Source organism: Narcine bancroftii, chromosome 9 (assembly GCF_036971445.1).
Source record: "Narcine bancroftii isolate sNarBan1 chromosome 9, sNarBan1.hap1, whole genome shotgun sequence".
Classification (NCBI taxonomy): Eukaryota; Metazoa; Chordata; class Chondrichthyes; order Torpediniformes; family Narcinidae; genus Narcine; species Narcine bancroftii.
Window position 1 is genome coordinate 56,388,565 of NC_091477.1, and position 19,258 is coordinate 56,407,822.

Consider the following 19,258-nt stretch of genomic DNA (forward strand, 5'->3'; position numbering starts at 1 on the left):
CTTGCATTTTAAATGAGATCTGCTTTGTGAAGTGTTTGTAACCTACACTCTAAATCCCCACAATCTATCTCCTTTAAAAACATAGCTATATACAATATAAAATATCAATCACACTATTCAGCAATAATTCATAGGCCACCTGGTTGCCTTTACAGTGCCAGTGATCAGGTCTGGACCAGCGTTTGAATCCCGCACCGTCAGTAAGGAGATGATACATTCTCGTGTCTACGTGGGTTTTCCCCAGTGGGTTCGTGTTTCCTCCCACCGTTCAAAAGGTATCAGGGGTGTAGGGTTAATGGACTGTAAATTGGGCAGCACGTACTTTGTGGGTCAAAATGGCCTGTTACTGTACAGTATTTCTAAATTAAAATTAGTTGTTACTTATCTACTTATGTGGGTACAAGAATTTAGACTATAACTGAGGAATGATCTGAACAAATAGAAAGTGCTCAAAATACTGTGTTAGATCGCATTTAGCGCAGCAGTGGTCAAACTGCAGACCATTAGAACAGTCTGTAACAATATATTGCACTCTATGTACATTGCACCTTAGATTCAACACTAGATGCTGCTGCCATTTTAAACCACTGCACTTGCCTCCTATTGCACCTCAGTTTCAACACTAGATGGCATTTATTTATTTATTAGTTTGATTGTATTCATTCATATTAAAGTGCAGCAGATACAGAAATGCCTACCGTAATGTGGTGGTGCAATTTCGAAGGACAATCCAAGGTAGGGCATACACAGTAAATGATAAGAGCACTGAGGAGCAAAGGGATCTGGAAATACATTGTTTCCTGAAGGTGGTGTCGCTGGTGGACAGGGTTGTGAAGAAAGCTTTTGGCATCTTAACCTTTATAAATCAAAGTATTCAGTATAGGAATTGGGATGTTATGCTGAAGTTGTTTAAGACATTGGTGAGGCCAAATTTGGAATATTGTGGGCAGTTCTGATCACCCAACTACAGGAAGGGCATCAGTAGGATTGAAAGAGTGCAGCTTTGCTAAAATCTTGCTGGGTCTTCAGGAGTTACTGGAAAAGATTAAACAGGTTAGGATTTTATTCCTTGGAGTAAAGAATGAGGGGAGATTTGATAGATTTACAAAATTATGAGAGGTATACTAGAATTTTTCCACTTAGATTGGGGGAGATAAATACGAGAGGTCAGTTTCAAGCTGAAAGGGGAACATGACGGGAAAGTTCTTCAGTGTGGAACGAGCTGCCATCTGATGTGAACGCGAGCTCCATTTTGAGTTTTAATAGATTGGATACATGGACCGGAAAGGTCTGAAGGGGTATGGAATGGGAGCAGGTCAATGGGGCTAGCGGAGTGGTAGTCAGCACAGTCTAGAAGGGCCAAATGGCCCATTTTGTGTGCTGTAGCACATCAATATTCTGGTAATGTTAACAGTTAAACTGTTCAGTAGAATTTTTAGCTATTTTGTTAGAAAATGAATTTTCAATGGCATAGGGGTTTTCTGGTCTAAAGTTTTTCTTGCAGTGTAACTGGATGAAAACTGCTGGGTTTAATATTGTTTGACCCATGACTCCTGGTTTTTTTTTCCTGTATGTGGCCCACAACCAAAAAAGGTTTTGGCCACCCTTGATCGAGAGATGAAGAAAGCAATCAACTATATCAGGTTGATGACCTTCCAATGTAATTGGGTTCTGATGTTTTGACTCCAACAATACAGCAATCACTCACTACTGCATTAAAATAGCAGCGTGGATTATTCAAATTCTGGAGTGGCACTCAAATTCACATTCTATTCAGTACAAGAATGTGGAACCAAGTTAATAGCTGGTAGAGGGATTGTGGGTGTTTTATTATACCGGTAAATATATTTCCCAAATTCTTTCTTTTCTCAGCAGTTCAAGTTTTGGCACATTGCTTAATATATGACTACTTAAAACAATGAAGGAATTGATTCTTTGAACAGCATCTTTCACCAATTGCAATATAAAAGTTTTTATTGTGTAGTGTTCAGGTATAACAGGCTCTCAATTCCAGCCAACCTTCTCAACAGCACAATTTTAAACAAACAAAATAAACCAACTATTTCACATTTTATCATTTAAAGCATGTTGAAGAAATGGTTTAAAAGCAAACAATTTTAAACACTACAATCAAACAAGAAATTAAAGGAAGCCAATTCACTTTTTTTTTTAAAACTATTTTGTCCAGGAAGGATTTCTGCTTATTACAGCATCCACCACAGCTATTTTCTATGTGGAAAGTACTTTCTGCAGGAGCCATCTATCATGCCCAAACAGAAATTTTGTTCTACCACAAGCTGCACAAGTGGGAAAGCTTCCCCCTACGCTAGTGATCGTAGTGGTAATCCTGCACATCAATTCTGAACCCATGTTTGGAAGGCAAGTGATCTACCAAGGCTTCTTTGTATTGCATTTGGTTCATTATAGATCAAAATCAAGGAACTATGTTTAAACAGAATACAAAACAATATCTGTACTAAAGACCACAGATTTAAACAATACATCACATTTGTAATTGGCAATGATTTAATGTTTGAATACTTTAAATACCAACACCATCTCAGAAGTCTACTAAGTACACTCTTAGTTCTAGAAGACAAGCATGCTTGTTTTAAGAAACACAAAAGCAAGAATTTGAGTTCAAGTGCGAATGAAGACAAAGATCTGGTTTTGACTCTGAGGCAAACTGAAAATAACAAGTTACTTCACATCAATTCTGGACAGCGAGACAGAAACCTCATTTTATCTGTGACATCTTAGCTGCAAAACACAATAATCCATAGCTTTTGGAACAGTTCTTTGAAATAGTCATTTTGCCACTGTTATATGTTCCAAATGGAGTAAAACATCTATGGGTTAATTTCATCTAGATACTCCATTAGAAAGCTTGCAATTAAAGAAAAATGAATTTTCCAATAGTCCAATGCTGTGAAATAGTTATGTTGTTTGGATTTTCATGGAATGTTGTTTCCTTAATACCAAAAATTTTCAAATAGCTTTAAAATAAGTGCAAAAATTTACACTGTGACCTTTGAGCCCACACATGACATAATTAACACAAGTATCTAAAATTAGATTTCACTTTATAGGACTTCGGATAAAATTCCTGATCTGAAGCAACCTTTGCAATTTGTGCCTGTTAATTATCCATTTTGAAAGATTATACTTATAATGGATGGAGCACAGACAGACAACAGTGGGAATAAACTCAGCAATGTAACCCACCATTCCAGATCTGTGGGCTTTCATGCAGGTAAGATCTAAATATCTAAACTCCCTAAAGCAGTTACATTGTATGGATGTCCTGATTTCACCATGCACATCCTTCAAATATTTCACTGTATGATATGATTAAGGTACAAGATCTGGACAAGCCAAATGGAGTGACCATTCAAGAGGTGTGAACAGTATCACAAGTCCAGAGCGGTCTAGAATTGTAAAAACTACTGGGGTCTTTCAAAATACAATTTTTTTAAATTCTTGTATTAGGAATTAGTTGGTTAGTTCATCCAGATATGTCGAGCCTCCATATGCCACCTTAAGACTCAACAAATTCATGGAAACTACAGTGCCCCACGTAATTTTAAAATGAATACAGCAGTAAGCTTGAAAAATACTTTGCCAATTAAAACCTCCATAATTATTATTTCTGTGATATCTTTCCATGTTAGCTGATAAAACTCATGAAGAGTTGTACATTTTTTTGTATAAACACAATTCATACAAGTAATATTTGGAAAACACATTGCAGGCTTTAACTTTAGCTGTATCTGAAACTTAACTATACACAAATTGAATATGGTTCTTCAATATGCTTGCAAAAATAAAATAGTAAATTGTTTACACAAAATATTTTTGGGCAGGGGAAATCAATTTTCACAATTCACGCTAATCTATGGTAGAAAGGGAGGAATGGGGTGGTTAAATTATCAAATTCAAATCCACTTGTACACTGACATTTTATTTTAGGATCAGTATCCATGATGGCTATGTTTAAAGGAGACATGACTAAATAAATTTATGAATACATGTATTCATAAGAAAACACAATACGTGGCACATTTTTACAATGCACTCACACTCAAAGAAACTTCTTAAAAATGTACATAGTTTGGTTTGAGATGGATGGATTTCAGTGTTGGTCTAATGTATCATAAACCCAGATGACAAAATCCATATTTATGGTTAAAAACATAACCAATCTCCAATTTCAAATTTGATCAGTAAGGAACAATGGTGGATAAGATTCACTTTCTTTTAACCTTTCATTTATTCTCATTTCACTCTTAAAATCCCCCCCCCCCCCCCACAAATAACACTTTATTTACTCCAATGGTATTGGTTACAATGCTTCAATGAGTGATTATAAAGTTTATCTCTCACAAACAAATTTCAGGCATTTAAACAGAAAAAAAGTGAAAAGTTTTGATGCACTAGGTTAATTTTGTGATGGTCTAAGACCACTCTTCAAAAAGATTTTGAACCTTAATTTGTCTACCATTGAAGGCAAATCATGCCTTTGGTGTGGAAGATTAAAAACAATGCAAGCAATGACAAGAACAAAACTCAGCAAGAAATGTTCAAGGTACTATTGAACATCAGATTTAGCCATCGATAACTGGATTTCATAGCTGTCAGAATAGGTAGCCTGCTGCAAGTGGGAAAACATTTAACAAAGCTTTAAAATAACCATGAAAAGTTGTAACATATCGTCAATGTTTCAAAACATATTTTGCACACAGTTTTTGAACATTAGAACACAAGACTCATGTAATGTTTCCAGTTTTAAATAACTAAAGACTGCATTCAGGGCTAAAGTTCAGCATCTTCAGAAATTCTGGAAATACGCTTCTCATCGGTCGATAGTTGTTCAGTCACTCTGGAAGAATTTGCTGCTGTTTTTCTTTCCAGTACTCCATGGCTTGCTTGTCCAGTGCTTTCTTTAAAAATGCAAAATAAAAACTGTTAAACAGCAACATGATCTCGTCACACACAAAAAATAAATCATGATTGTAGCTTGTATTTGGTTGCCAATGACAATCATTGATAATTATAGTTAAATCCTTTCTGACGTAGGGATCCTTAATAGGCCTCACATTGGACCTCCAACGTTTCAAAATGCTTTGATTGCCTGGTAATGGATAATATAAAGCACACACAATAGACCCATTTCAATTTACCTACAGATAGAACCATTCCACCAATGATGTTATAGCTTGGTTCCTCCACTCCATCCTGAATCACCTGGAGAACAACACCTCATCTGCCAGGCTGCTGTTCATCAACTTCACCTCAGGGTTTAATACAATCATAGCCCAGAGGCTGGTGGAGAAACTGTCCTTGCTGGCACTCAATCCTTCTCTGTAATTGGATTCTGACCAGGTGGCAGCAAAACATCAAGCACCATCACACTGAGCACTAACTCAGTCCTCTCTTGTCCATGCTACTGACCAACAACTGCCATACCAGATCCAGCTCCAATAGTCATCAAGTTTGCAGATGAAACAGAAACTGGCCTCATCAGCAACAACCATGTCACACTATAGAGAAGAGGTGGAAAATCTTGTGAAATGGTCCGAGAATAACAACCCGAGTCTCAACGTGGACAAGACAAAGGAAATTACTGTGGACTTCAGGAAGACCAGGAATGGCCATCCTCCACCTCTTATCAACAACTCTGTAGTAGAGTGGAGAGCACCAAGCTCCTTGCAGTCCACTTAAGTAGTGACCTATCCTGGACACACATCTCTTCCCTTGTCAGGAAGGCACAACAGCAACTGCACATCCTGAGAAGACTGAGGCAGGCAAAGCTACCGGCCACCATCATGTCAACTTTCTACAGGAGCTCTATCGAGAGAGTTCTGGCCGGCTGCATCAGTGTGTTATGGTGCCATAAATCATCCAAATGGAGGTCAATCCACACAACCACAAAAGCAGTAGAGAAGATCACTGGGGATCCATTCTCCTTTGATGTGAATGACCAGGATCATTGCTTAAAAGGGGGCTTTTAAAATCAGTGAGGACCTTTATCCTTAGCAGGCAGCAACTTCCAGCTACTCCCATTGGGAAAGTGATACAGAAGTTTTAGAGCCAAAACCACCAGTCTAAGGAACACTTCCAATGGTCAGTGAGACAGCTGAATGATCAATGAATTACTAAAACATCTGAGACTCCACAATTTATGAATAATATTTATATTACAGGTGCACAATCCTTTATCCAGAACCCTTGGGTGACAGTATGTCCCGAATTTTGGAATTTTCTGGATTTCAGATTTAAAACCACCTGAATTGTGCTGCCCTAACCACCCCCTTCCACTCAGGCTGCCATCTCTTGTATAAACTTGTATAAACTGAACTGCTCTCGGTATGGGTGTCTATTTTCTTTCGTTAGCTCGAACACTGTGACCAATCTAAAACGAACAAAGTGAGAAGTACAAGTTTACCCAAGACAATTGGCGCTGCGAGCAGGGTTGGTCTCAAGATGTTTTGCCGAAAGAGGTGAGCCCTGAGCAGTTCTTGATTCTGGGATGGACTTCCAAAGACGATGGGTTTGGCATGTTGGGCAATACCCTGTCTTTGTTGGGACCACCCCTCAGTTGGGATGAAAAGTTAGATCCATCAAGTGCACCTCTGGGAGAGCGGGTTGCCACCCTCCTTCGAGAAAGTAAATTTCCTGTTAAAAAGGGGACGCTGACGGACGGTTTTTGGCTGCTGGCTACAGCCTTACGCCACTCTGTTCAGTGTGAAGTAGAATCAGTTCAGCGAGAAGTAGAATCTCAACGTAAGAAAGAGCAACTAGAGGAGGAGCTAGAAGCCCTGCGACAACGCTGTTCCATGATGAGTGAGATTGTTCGCACCAGTCAGGACCGAGCCAAAGAATGGGAAGATAAGCACATCCAGATGATTTGCCGTAATATTAAACTCCGGCAGCAGCTCTGTGCAGATAAAGAAAGGCATGGAGTAGAACCCGATCCACATCGTATTCGTGCCATTATAAGGAATGGCGATGATCCTGCTGTAATTGATGAATGGGACGGGAATATCTGGAATGATGACAATGGTAATAATGCAGATACTCCTCAGCATGTGCCTAACATAGTACCCTCTCCACCTGCTGTTCACGCCCGCCCTGTAAGGCAGCAGATTTTACAAACAGACAGAGAGGGAGAGGGCTGGCAAGTAACTGACGAGATTGAAGAGGTAGATGATTCCCCTGATCTCACTAGAGGACCCAAGGGAAGGTACCCGAACTCCTGCTTATGCTCAATGGCCCACCCCCTCTATGGGAAGGCCTAGGCCTCGTCCCGTCCACTGGACAAAGGACCCTGTGGGCCAAAGTGGGAGCAGAGGTCAAGAGCAGTCAATGATACGTGACTTCTCTATAAAAGAGCCTGGCTGCCATTGGAGATCGATTTAGGCAAAAGGCGGGAGAAACTCTGGCAGCCTGGCTCCTGTGTGTTTGGGATCAAGGAGGGGGTAATGTATATTTAACCCCTGAGGAATTGTTGGGATTAGGAACATTGACTACTGATATCCGAGTCACTGCTGAGCTGTGGGGTAGAGGAAGAGAGGTGGATTACTTACTTGCCACCTTAGGGGATGCCCTGCTACGAGTATACCCGTCACCAGTAGATTGGGATTTACATTTACAGAACAATTGGGGCACCCCAGAGGAGGGTATAGCAGTAATTTGTCAGCAGGCCCTGGCCTCTGCCTTGTATGCAGGGCGTTTGAGGCTGTGGGTACATGGGGGTAGCCCTGATGAAGAGATATTCACAGCTGGAATGCATATCAGATTGGTTCGTTCTGTCCAACCCACTGTACGGGGACTGGTTCTGTCCGTAACTAGCCCGCTAATTGGGCACCCTGTGTCTAAGCCTATGCACGCCTTAACTGGGATTAGAGAATTAGAGTTGGGAGGTAAAATCCACTCATGTACAACCCAGGTTACATCAGACAAACAGGATGAAAAGAGAGGGGCTCCTGCTCATAACGGACTGACAAGAAAGGACCTTTTTCTGACCTTGTTAAAGTTAGGCGTACCTAAAAGTGATATTGATGGGAAATCTACTGCAGTCCTTTATGCCCTTTATAAGAGGAAGGCAGGGGAACATCTTCCCCAGCTGTTGAGTCCTCCTGTCCCAGCTGTGCCTTCTGCTCCCACTGAGCCAGCTTCTCTTGCTCCAGTTATCCGTGATAAGATTCAACAAATGGTTAAAAAGGCTCTTATGGATAATAGTGGCATGTGGGCCTGGAAGCCCCCGAACCCTACTAAAGCATGAGGGTGTGGGCAGGGCCCCCGTGTCTACTCCATTGAGATACAGCGGATACACGGGGACCCACGGCCCTACATACCGTTAACAGTCCATTGGGGTGGGGGTAATGACCGCCAATATTTGGCCTTGGTCGATACCGGTGAGGAGCACTCGGTGAATCCGGGTAACCCTGACCTCTGGACTGGACCAACATTTCGAAGAGGGGATGGGAGGAGCGATCACCCTGGCGAAGGAAATAAAAGTCCGCGCCACAGTGGGTGATGGCCCTTCCCCTATATGGGTTACAATCCCTGGTGGCTGCCACTGATGAGTGTATTCTGGGTATTAATATGTTGGCCGGTACGGCCCTTAATACTAGCCAAGGGGGATTTGCATTTGGAATTCGGACTATTACTAAAAGATTAGTGGTGGGTGGGGCTAAGTGGGATCCTGTGATGATGCCTCCCCCCCCCCCAAAAACCAGTATGTATTCCACAATATCGCCTCCCTGGGGGGCAGGAAGAGATCACTGCCACCATCGATGCTCTGCAAGAAGAAGGCCCGCAACGTCACCCTTTAATAGCCCTGTTTGGCCAGTCCAGAAGCCAGGTGGCTCCTGGAGAATGACAGTTGACAATCGTTTTTTGAACAAACATGCCCCACCACTGGCTTCGGTAATTCCAGACATTGTTACCCTTATTGAAAACATTGCTACTGGGAACTCAGGAACATGGTATGCTGTCATTAATATTCTTATAGACGAGGTCTCACAGGATCAGTTCGCGTTTACCTGGAAGGGGGCGCCAGTATACCTTCACCCGCCTCCCTCAGGGCTATGTACACTTTCCCACTATTTGCCACAGCCTAATTGCCCATGATTTGGAGACGGTGACAGTATCGCCTTCCCTCTCAATTCACCATTATATTGATGATGTGGTGATCCAAGGGGCCACGGAAGAGATGGTACAGGAAGATATGGAGAGTGTCCAAGATACCCTGATGCAAAGAGGGTGGCCCATTAACCCCGCCAAGGTACAGGGTCCGTCCCAGACAGTTATCTTCCTTGGAATTCAGTGGCATGCTGGAGAACAGATGGTTCCCGATAAAGTTCGCAAAAAGATCGCAGTCTTGGCCACTCCTACTAACAAAAAAGAGACCCAGCGTTTCCTGGGGTTATTGGGATACTGGCGACGCCATATTCCACACTTGGCATTGCTTTTACGTCCTCTATATAAGGTTACCCGAAATAAAACAGACTTTGTATGGGGTGACGATCAGAAAAGGGCGTTCCAGTCCGCCAAGCAGGCTATTCTTCAGGCCCTGCCCATTGCTCCCCGCATCCCAGATACCCCCTACGAACTACATGTCTCCGTTACTGATGATGTGGCATCCTGGAGCCTCTGGCAGAAACAAGAGGGCCGCCGAGTCCCACTGGGATTCTGGTCACGTACCATACCCGAGGCTGCCACTCGTTATTCTGCTTTTGAACAATTGTTACTAGCCTGTTACTGGGCCCTGCTGGAGACTGAAAGAATGACAGGCAATGCAGATGTTCAATTATGACCTGCACTTCCATTAATAAACTGGGTCCTGGCTAATGACGCTAATCTAAAGATCGGGCAGGCTCAGCAGTCTTCTATTGTTAAATGGAAGTGATATATTCAGAGTCGTGCAATCAGAGGACCTGAAGGGGTGGGCCGCATACACGAACAGGTGGCTGATCTTCTGTCTTGTCATGAGGACGTTGAACCCACCTTGCCCCCTCCCCTGCCCCCTTCACCAGTTCAGTGGGCTAAACCATATGATTCGCTCACTCCAGCAGAACAAGAGGATGCCTGGTTTACTGATGGTAGCAGCCGTTGGGTGCAAGGAAAGCAGAAGTGGAAGGCAGTGGCATACCATCCCAGGTCAGGAACTCATTTATTGGAGGAGGGGGATGGTGGCTCCAGTCAATATGCTGAGCTGAAGGCGGTCACTTTACCACTAGACCCCCATGATCACCCTCTTCGCTTGTTTACTGATTCCTGGGCTGTGGCTAATGGACTAGTGATATGGATGCCTGATTGGCAAAAGAATGACTGGCTGATACATGACCGCCCAGTATGGGGCAAACAGTTGTGGCAGCTGTTGTGGGATGCTTCCCATCATCGTGAGATAGCCATATATCACATTGATGCCCATACCAATGCGACGACGAACATGGCACAACATAATGCAGTAGCAGATCAGCTTGCCACTATCAGCCTTGCCGATACTATCCCCCTGGCTCGATGGGCACACGAACAGAGTGGCCATTTGGGGGAGAAGGGATCAGCTATGTGGGCCCATACACATGCCTTACCCGTCCATCAGGACGACGTCTGCATGGTCGCGCGTACGTGCCCAGCATGTCAGCTTGCGAAGTCCCGCACCGTTCCTCCTGGTCCGCATGGCCGAATAAGACGGGGAGCTCGCTATGCCAGACTGTATGGGTAAACATTACGTCCTAGTAATGGTTGACACTTTTTCAGGCCTGGATTTTGCTTTTCCCACCAAGACGGCTGACCAAGCTAGCACTATCCAAGGACTAAACCACTTAATTTCTCGTTATGATGTACCAGAAGAAATTCAGTCTGATAATGCCTCGCACTTCTCCGGGAAGGCAATCTGTGATTGGGCAGCTGACAACAGTATTTTATGGGTCCACCATATTCCTTATTACCCACAGGCTTCCGGGTTAGTTGAACGAATGAATGGCTTACTGAAGGAACAAATTAGTTTGTTAACACCACTGGGGATCCTGAATGGGTGGTGCCATGTGCTGGCTGCAGCAGGCAGTTGACAATTTGAATCATCGCCCTTTGAAGGGAGGTACACCTTTCCACCGACTTCTTCATGCTTCTGAACTATAGCCCATTCCAGAGGAAAAACAGTCATTGCCCCCCCATTTCTGAGCCACCCCCATTCCCGAGCCAGAGAATGCTACACAAAAGGTATGGGTGGTACCATCCTGTAAAAAGGGAAATAGTGACACCTGCCCAGGGTAATACTCGGTGGGTAGCTATTAAGGGACAGGATGATTTAGTTTGTTTGCATCATGTCAAACAAGGGAACTATTACTGGTTTGTAACTATTCATTTTCTCCTTCTGAGCAACTTCCCCAGAGATCAGATGTACTTTTTAGTTTCCTGATCAATCTGCCATGTAGATATTAAATACCAAAGGCTTTGTAAACTCACCAGTTTGCTGACCATTGTGCATTATTCTCCAGCAGCTTCATAAATTAGGCAGCACACAGGCTCTGTGTGACTTTTATTTATTTAGTTGCTGTTTTGTATACTTATTTACAATAAAAGCAAGTTTTCAAAGCAAGCAGCTTTTAATTTTTCATTTAATTTAGAGATACAGCTCAATAAGGTCCTTCCAGCCATGAGCCCATACTGCCCAAATACACCTGTATGACCCATTCTTCTTTGGAATGTAGGAGGAGACCAGAGAATTCGGAGGAAACCCACGGAGAGAACATACAAACTTCTTATAGACAGTGGACATTCGAACCCAGGTCGCTGTCGCTGAAATAGTGTTATGCTAACCACTAGGCTAACTGATAATGATTAATCTCTCCATATGGCCAGAAAGTAAATACTGTGTGTGTGCCTTCTCATATCAGGTTGCTACATAAGACTAGAAAGATAAATTTTGCATTCTAACATTTTATTTGTACCCTCTTAATTAAATCTTTCTTCTCTTTTGTTTTTCATTTTTGATTTGGCAATTAATTTGCCATGTCCACATCACCCTCTTTGTGCCATTGCTATTTCTCAGTTCTTTAATTTCTCCTGCGCTTTTGTGTATTGCACTTGAACGCAACACCTGCAGACTCTCCTGTTTAACTTCAGTTACATCAGCTGATGACAATGACAATATTTGACTGCCTTCTTTCTCTATACTTGTGCAGCCTTCCTCAAGGGGCTCTCAGGAACATCAGTGCAATCCAAGATTGCAGTGCTTCACATCCTGAGATTACTAATTTATTTCTCTCAGCTGCACCACTGAAAACCCAAACTGATCCATATACTATGTCTCAGGGCGTATTGCTAATTATGAATACAAAAACTGCAAGAGACCTTTTCAAAAAAAGAGAAAGAGATACATGCAGAAGGACAGCCAAACCTTCTCATCTGAAAACACTTACCTTAAATCTCTGGTAATGTTCAATGGTGCCACAATGAGTCTGCTTTGCTTTCTCCTCACTTGTACAGAAGATACAGCACAGTTTGCAGAAGAAGCCTGCTTTTGGAACCACATAATCTAATCCTGAAAGAAAGCACAGTGTATCATAATCTTTCTGACTGTTCAGTTTCCCTACTAGAACAGAAGCTGTATGGTGTCCATAGCCATAGCCCCAGATGATGGTGCCCATAGCCAACGCTGCACGCATACAAGCAGAAACTACATTGATCTTCTGGAAATTGCCAGAAACATTAAGTATTTGTAAGTATCCAAAAATGCAAGATGCTAATTTTAAAGAAGAGGAATAAAAATGAAAACTTTAAAATTGAATGAATTTGATGCCTTGCAAGACAACAGATGAAACTAGCAGTATGGTTGTCTTTTTCAAGCATTTTCCTTCAGTTAGTCACTGATCTTTCTCAAGAAAAAAGTTTATAACTTTAGAAGGTTCTTTAACAGGGGGTGGTAGACAGGTGATTGAGAAGGAAAATGATCAGTACAGTAATGGAGGGGAGAAGATAGAAAGAAATAAAAGATAGGGACAAAAATCCCTGAAATGCATTTACTTTAATGCTAGGAGTATTGTAAGGAAGGTGGACAAGCTGAAGGTGTGGATTTCACTGCTTTAGGTGTGATAGAATTGGAGGGGTAAGGGGGTGGTGGTGTAGCATTGCTTGTCAGGGAAAATATTACAGCGGTGCTTAGGCGAGATAGATTGGAGGGCTCGTCAAGGGAGGCAGTATGGGTGGAATTAAGAAATGGGAAAGGAGAAGTTACACTTATAGGGATGTATTATAGACCACCTAGTGGGGAACGAGAAATAGAGGAGCAAATGTGTAAGGGAATAGCAGATATTTGTATTAAGCACAGGGTTATGTTAGTGGGGGATTTTAATTTTCCTAATATTCATTGGGAAACAAATTCTGTGAAAGGCCTGGATGGATTAGATTTGTAAAATATATGCAGGATAGTTTTTTTGCAGCGATATGTTGAGGTACCGACTAAAGAGGCAATGTTGGATCTCCTGTTGGGGAACGAGATAGGTCATGTGACAGAGGTATGTATTGGGGAGCACTTTGGATCCAGTGATCATAGTACCATTAGTTTCAATATAATTATGGAAAGAGATAGGTCTGGTCCGAAGATTGAGGTTTTTGAGTGGGGAAAAGCCAGATTTGAAGAGATGAGAAAGGATTTGTGAAGAGTGGATTGGGATAATTTGTTTTATGCAAAGGATATAGAGGAGAATTGGAGGTCTTTTAAAGGTGAGATTTTTGAGGGATCAGAATCTTTATGTTCCTGTTAGGATAAAAGGCAGAGCCACAAGTTTGAGAGAGCCATGGTTTTCAAGGGAAATTAGAAATTTGATTCGAATAAAAAGGGAGGCCAACATTAAATATAAGAAACAAAGTGTAAACAAGATGCTTGGAAAATACATTGATTCTAAAAAGAATCAAGAAAGAAATTAGGAAAGCGAAAAGGTACGAGGTGGCTATAGCAAACAGGGTGAAAATAAATCATAAGGGTTTTTACAAATATATAAATAGCAAAAGGAGAGTGAAGGATAAAATTGGGCCTTTAGCGAATCAGAGGGGACAATAGTGTGCGGAGCCAAATGAGATGGGGGAGATATTAAAACAATTTCTTTTCTTCAGTTTCCACTAGGGAGAAGGATATTGAATAGTGCAGGATAAGGGAAGCAAAAGGCGTAATTATGGAAAATGTAGGGATCAGAAATGAGGGGGTATTGGAGCTTCTGAAGCATATAAAGGTGGGTAAGTCCCGGTGGGATTTTCCCCAGGACCTTGAGAGAAGTTAGGGAAGAAATAGCGGAGGCTCTGACAGTGATTTTTCAAAAGTCATAAGAGAGGGGCATATTGGCATATCATACACATGGTTCCTTTATTTAAAAAGGGTTCAAGGAGTAAGACTGGCAATTATAGGCCTGTAAGTTTGACGTTGGTGGTCGGTAAGCTAATGGAAAGTATTCTTAGAGATACTATCTATAAGTAACTAGAGAAACAGGGTCTAATGAGGAATACTCAACATAGGTTTGTGCGTGGAAGGTCATGTTTGACAAATCTTGTTGATTTTTTTGAGGTGATTAGGAATGTTGATGAGGGTAGAGCAGTAGATGTAGTCTATATGAATTTCAGTAAGCCCTTTGATAAAGTTCCACATGGAAGGTTGGTAAGGTTCAAGTGCTAGGTATTAATTTTGAGATAGTCAAATGGGTTCAACAGTGGCAAGAAGGTAGATACCAGAGAGTCATGGTGGATAACTGACTGTCAGGATGGAGGCCGGTAACAAGTGATGTGCCTCAGGGATCGGTATTGGGTCTCTTGTTATTTGTCATTTACATTAATGATTTGTATGATGCAGTGGTAAACTGGATTAGTAAATATGCAGATGATAAAAAGATGGGGGGAAGTTGTGGATAGTGAGGATGGTTTTTGGGGACTGCAGAAGGATTTGGACTGTTTAGAAGAGTAGGCTGAAAGGTGGTAGATGGAGTTTAATGTAGATATGTGCGAGTGCTTAATTTTGGAAAAAAATAATCAAAACAGGACGTACGCAGTGAAGGGGAGGGCACTGAGGAATGCAGAGGAACAGAAAAATCTTGGAATAATGGTTCATCATTCTTTGAAGATGCAATCTCATGTAGATTGAGTGGTGAAGAAAGCTTTTGGTATGCTGGCCTTTATAAATCAAAGCATAGAATATAGGAGTTTGGAAGTGAAGTTGAGACTATTCAAGGCATTGGTGAGGCCAAACTTAGAATATTGTGTACAGTTCTGGTCACCAAATTATAGGAAGGATATCAGTAAGGTAGAGAGGATGCAGAGAAGAATTACTAAAATGTTGCCTGGATTTCAGAAAGATTGAGTAGATTAGGTCTTTATTTATTGGAGCGTAGAAGGTTAAGGGGGAAATTTGATTGTACTTAAGCTAATGAGAGGAATAGATAGAGTAGATGTGAATAGGTTCTTCCCCTTGAGGGTAGATGAGATTCAAACAAGAGGTCACAAGTTAAGAGTTAGGGGGGAAAAGTTTAGAAGTAAAATGAGGGGGCTCTTCTTCACTCAGAGAGTGGTGGCTGAGAGGAATGATCTTCTGGAAGAGGTGGTCGCAGCAAAGTCAATTTTGTCATTTAAGGAAAAGTTGGATAGGTATATGGATGAGAGGGGTTTGGGAGGGTTATTGGCAAAGTGCAGGTAGGTAGGACTAGAGGAGATCACTTAGATCGGTACAGTTCAGAGAGACCAAGATGGCCTGTTTCTGTACAGTAATTGTTATATGGTTATATGTCTGTATTGACAAAGAAAAACTGATAAGGACAAAACTGTGGTAAATGGATTTCAATACAGGCAAACTGGAGATAATCTATTTTGGACTTCCTCAAGATGCAGTTATGAACAGAGCAGTCCAAAAGATTTTGTGGTTCATGAACAAAGATCATTATAATAATGTGAAAGTACAGAAAATTAACTATAAAAATTAAATGAATAGTAAACTGAACTATCTGGTGGGTTACATACAAGCTGATGCTGCAGATCCACAAAGTCTTTGTTACATAACACTTGAAACACCAAGCAATTCTTAGCCACACAGAATACTTTCTTATGAAGCATTTATGACCTTAGAAATAGTGCAGCATAGATATAACCTAATGATACTCCATTTACAATATTATAAGTGTCTTATTCCTTCAAATATAAAATATTTTGGAACAACTTAACTATTTTTTTCCCATATCAGAGAAATTAATTGGGTAGTTGAAGAGAAAGTATTTCTGCTGGCTGAGGAATCTACGACCAGGTAGTTATCCAAAAACTGTCTGACTTAGCCCTTTCAAGAGTAAAGTCTGGGGAATATAAGCATGTGGTTGAAGTTTGAAGTTCTCTTACAAAAACAGCATTGTTGTTTGATGTATTAATATTTTTTAGCTCTTCTGCTTAACCAGCAGGACAATGGTGAATAAACAGACTGTGTGATTGTAGTTAAAAACACAGAAATGCTGGAGGAACTCAATAAGTCTCACAGCATCCTTTGGCGGTAGATATATAACTAATGTTTCTGGCCTGAGCCCTTCAAGATATGAGGTGCCTGAATTAAAAGGCTGGGAAGGGAAGAATGGGCATGGGGAGGGGTACAGAGCAAAGGACAAAAGGATGTAATTAGATATGGATAGAAGAGAGAGGAATTGATGCGGGGGGGGGGGGGGGGGGGGAGGGGGGTGGTATTTGGCTCTGTGGATGCAGAACTGGAGAAAGGGGACAGGGAAAAGGAAAGAGAGACACATACACAGCCCTAGAGGAAAGGAGACATAGGAATATATGAAGGTAGGAGGGGGGGAGGAGGGGTATGCTAATGGAAACCAGAGAAGTCAATGTTAATGCCATCCAGTTGGAGTGTGCCCAGTTAGAATATGAGTTGTTCCACCAATTTTCAGGCAGCATTAAGATGGACCTCTATGATTTCAGTTTACCCCCCCCACCCCAAATCTATCTCCATGTCTCTTTTCGTCTAAATGTCTCTCCCCTTTGCCCTGTTTCCTTTCTCTGCGCTCTGCAATCACAGACCCATCACCTCCCCCCCATATCAATTTTTACCTGTTCTCCTACCCATATTACACCTTTGGCCTACTGGTCTGCACTCCACCCAGCCTTTTCATTTAGCCACCTGCCTGCTTTTTACTTGTATCTTGAGGGAGGACTCAGGCCTCGAATGTTGGTTGTACATCTTTACCTCCTATGGATGCTGCGAGACGAGCTGAGTTCCTCCAACATTTCTGTGAATGAGTACATGTAGTCAGGTCCCAGGCCTGCCACAGGCTTGAGGGCCAAAGAAACCATAATGGCTACAGTAATATTAATGAGCGTCAAAATTAAACACTGCAGAAATCTTCTTAGAAATATGTCGTCATCTTACCAACAGGATTGTTGGGTTTATATGGCCCAAGCTTGAATTCATCTGGTAGAGGAGAGAGAGCTTGGATCTGTTCTGTTGATGGTTCAGCACACGTGGGACTGCTTATCTTTTGTTCATCATAGCCTTGAAAATCAACTTCTGTTTCTTCAACAATAGTAGAACTTGCATCATAACTCTGACTTCTGGCACTTTGTTCATCTTTGACAAAGTTAGCGCCTACTTCTTCCTTGGAACTTATTTTCTGAGAAAAAAAACAGCATTTGAATCATCCACCAAGGGATAGAATTCTTTGGTATATTCTGGACAATGTATGCCTTCTAACCACTGAAGCAAAATATTCACAACACTGCTCATAAAAGTTTCATAATGTGCTTAGTAGTAGCCAAAGTTTTTGGGCTCTAAATGTTTTTCATTAAGGCAACAAAGTAATGGATGCAAGGTATTTAAGGTATGATCACTTGCTACATCAGAGGATTGAGTAATATTTAGAGCCTGGTTATAGATTTTATTTACCCAACAAAATTTTCATTCCTGATGGTCAACGGGAAACTGGGGCAGAAGTATTTGGATGGAACTGCATTAAGACAAACTAGAGTTATCAAAAGTGATAACAAAAGGCCAAAATAGAAACCCAAATTGAAAAAGCTCTGCTTTATTTAATCAATTCAATTAAGAGATTAAGTATTATTAAGTGAAATGGTGCACAAAAAAGATTCAGTAGGTCTTCAACCACAATTATGTTTGTCCAAGTAGCTTCAGGGTCTAATAACAATTACAGCACAGAAACAGGCCAACTTGGCCTTTCTAGTCCATGCCGAGCACTTTCTCCCAACTAACCCCACTAAACTACACTCAACCCATAACACTCTATTTCTTTCCCATCCATATACACCATTCTATACCAATGGTTTTCAAACTTTTTGCTTCCACTGACATACCACCCTATGCCATAGGTACTCTGTGATTATTAAGGAATTACTTAAGATGGTATGAGTGAGAAGAAAAAGTTTGAAAACCACTGTTTTAATTGTACCCAATTGACTCATTATGTGGTTTCATAACTCCAAAGGAATGGATCAATGACAATTTTTCTCAAGCAAAATATTTTAGTAACAATTGTGTCTAGAGCAGTGATTCTCAACCTTCCCATCCCACTGACATACCACTTTAAGCAATCTCTTTCTCATCACAGAGCACTGATGACATAGGGAATGCTTATGGTGGTGAGTGCAAAGAAAAAGGTTGAAAGCCACTGTTCTACACTGTTCAGCTAACACATGAAAAGAGAGTGGAGTATTAACTAATTATTTTTAAATAAATAAGTTGATTTCAAGTACAGATAAATCCTGACACGATGTTTTGACTTCTGATATTTCAAAGTTACTATGGTCAGAATCTGTAGTTTCAATTTCGAGTTCTGATACGGTGCAGTGACGCAACTCTCTCCCAATGCTGGATGATTGCAGCATCGCGCGAGAGTAGTGTTCACCATAAGATAGCAGTCTCTGTAGCTTTTGAACAAAGGTTTTCAGCATTCTCTTCCCGGCCACCCACGCAACCAAACTCCTGACACCCAGGCCACTTGCACATCCGAGCTCCCGATCTCAGGTCTTATCCCTGAACGCCCACCCATCTGAGCTCCCGACCGCGGGTCCTCCTCCGGCCGCCTGCACATCCGAGCATCAGACCACGGGTCCTCTCCCTGGTCGCTGTGTAGACATTAGTTATATCAGCATGACCACATTCATAGTCTAAAGGTCATGCGATTTCCTTATTTTTAAATTCATTTTATCTCAATAGGTTTAATTCACTTCCTAAACTTAAAGCTTTCAATTTTTTTTTAATTACTCAAGCCTA

General features: G+C 41.6%; 1 protein-coding gene across 5 annotated transcripts in view; it reads right to left on the minus strand.

Moving 5' to 3' along the window:
* Window positions 1-1,947: 1,947 nt before the first annotated feature.
* Window positions 1,948-19,258, minus strand: part of LOC138743666 (matrin-3-like) — a 63,181-nt gene continuing 45,870 nt past the window's right edge. For all 5 annotated transcript variants that reach the window (XM_069899224.1, XM_069899228.1, XM_069899223.1 and 2 more), the window contains 3 exons: window positions 17,402-17,642; window positions 12,432-12,553; window positions 1,948-4,940 (listed from right to left, as the gene is read on the minus strand). In XM_069899224.1, the coding sequence (XP_069755325.1) occupies window positions 4,875-4,940; window positions 12,432-12,553; window positions 17,402-17,642 (429 nt within the window). In that variant the 3' untranslated portion in view covers window positions 1,948-4,874. The remainder of the gene's footprint in view (window positions 4,941-12,431; window positions 12,554-17,401; window positions 17,643-19,258) is intronic.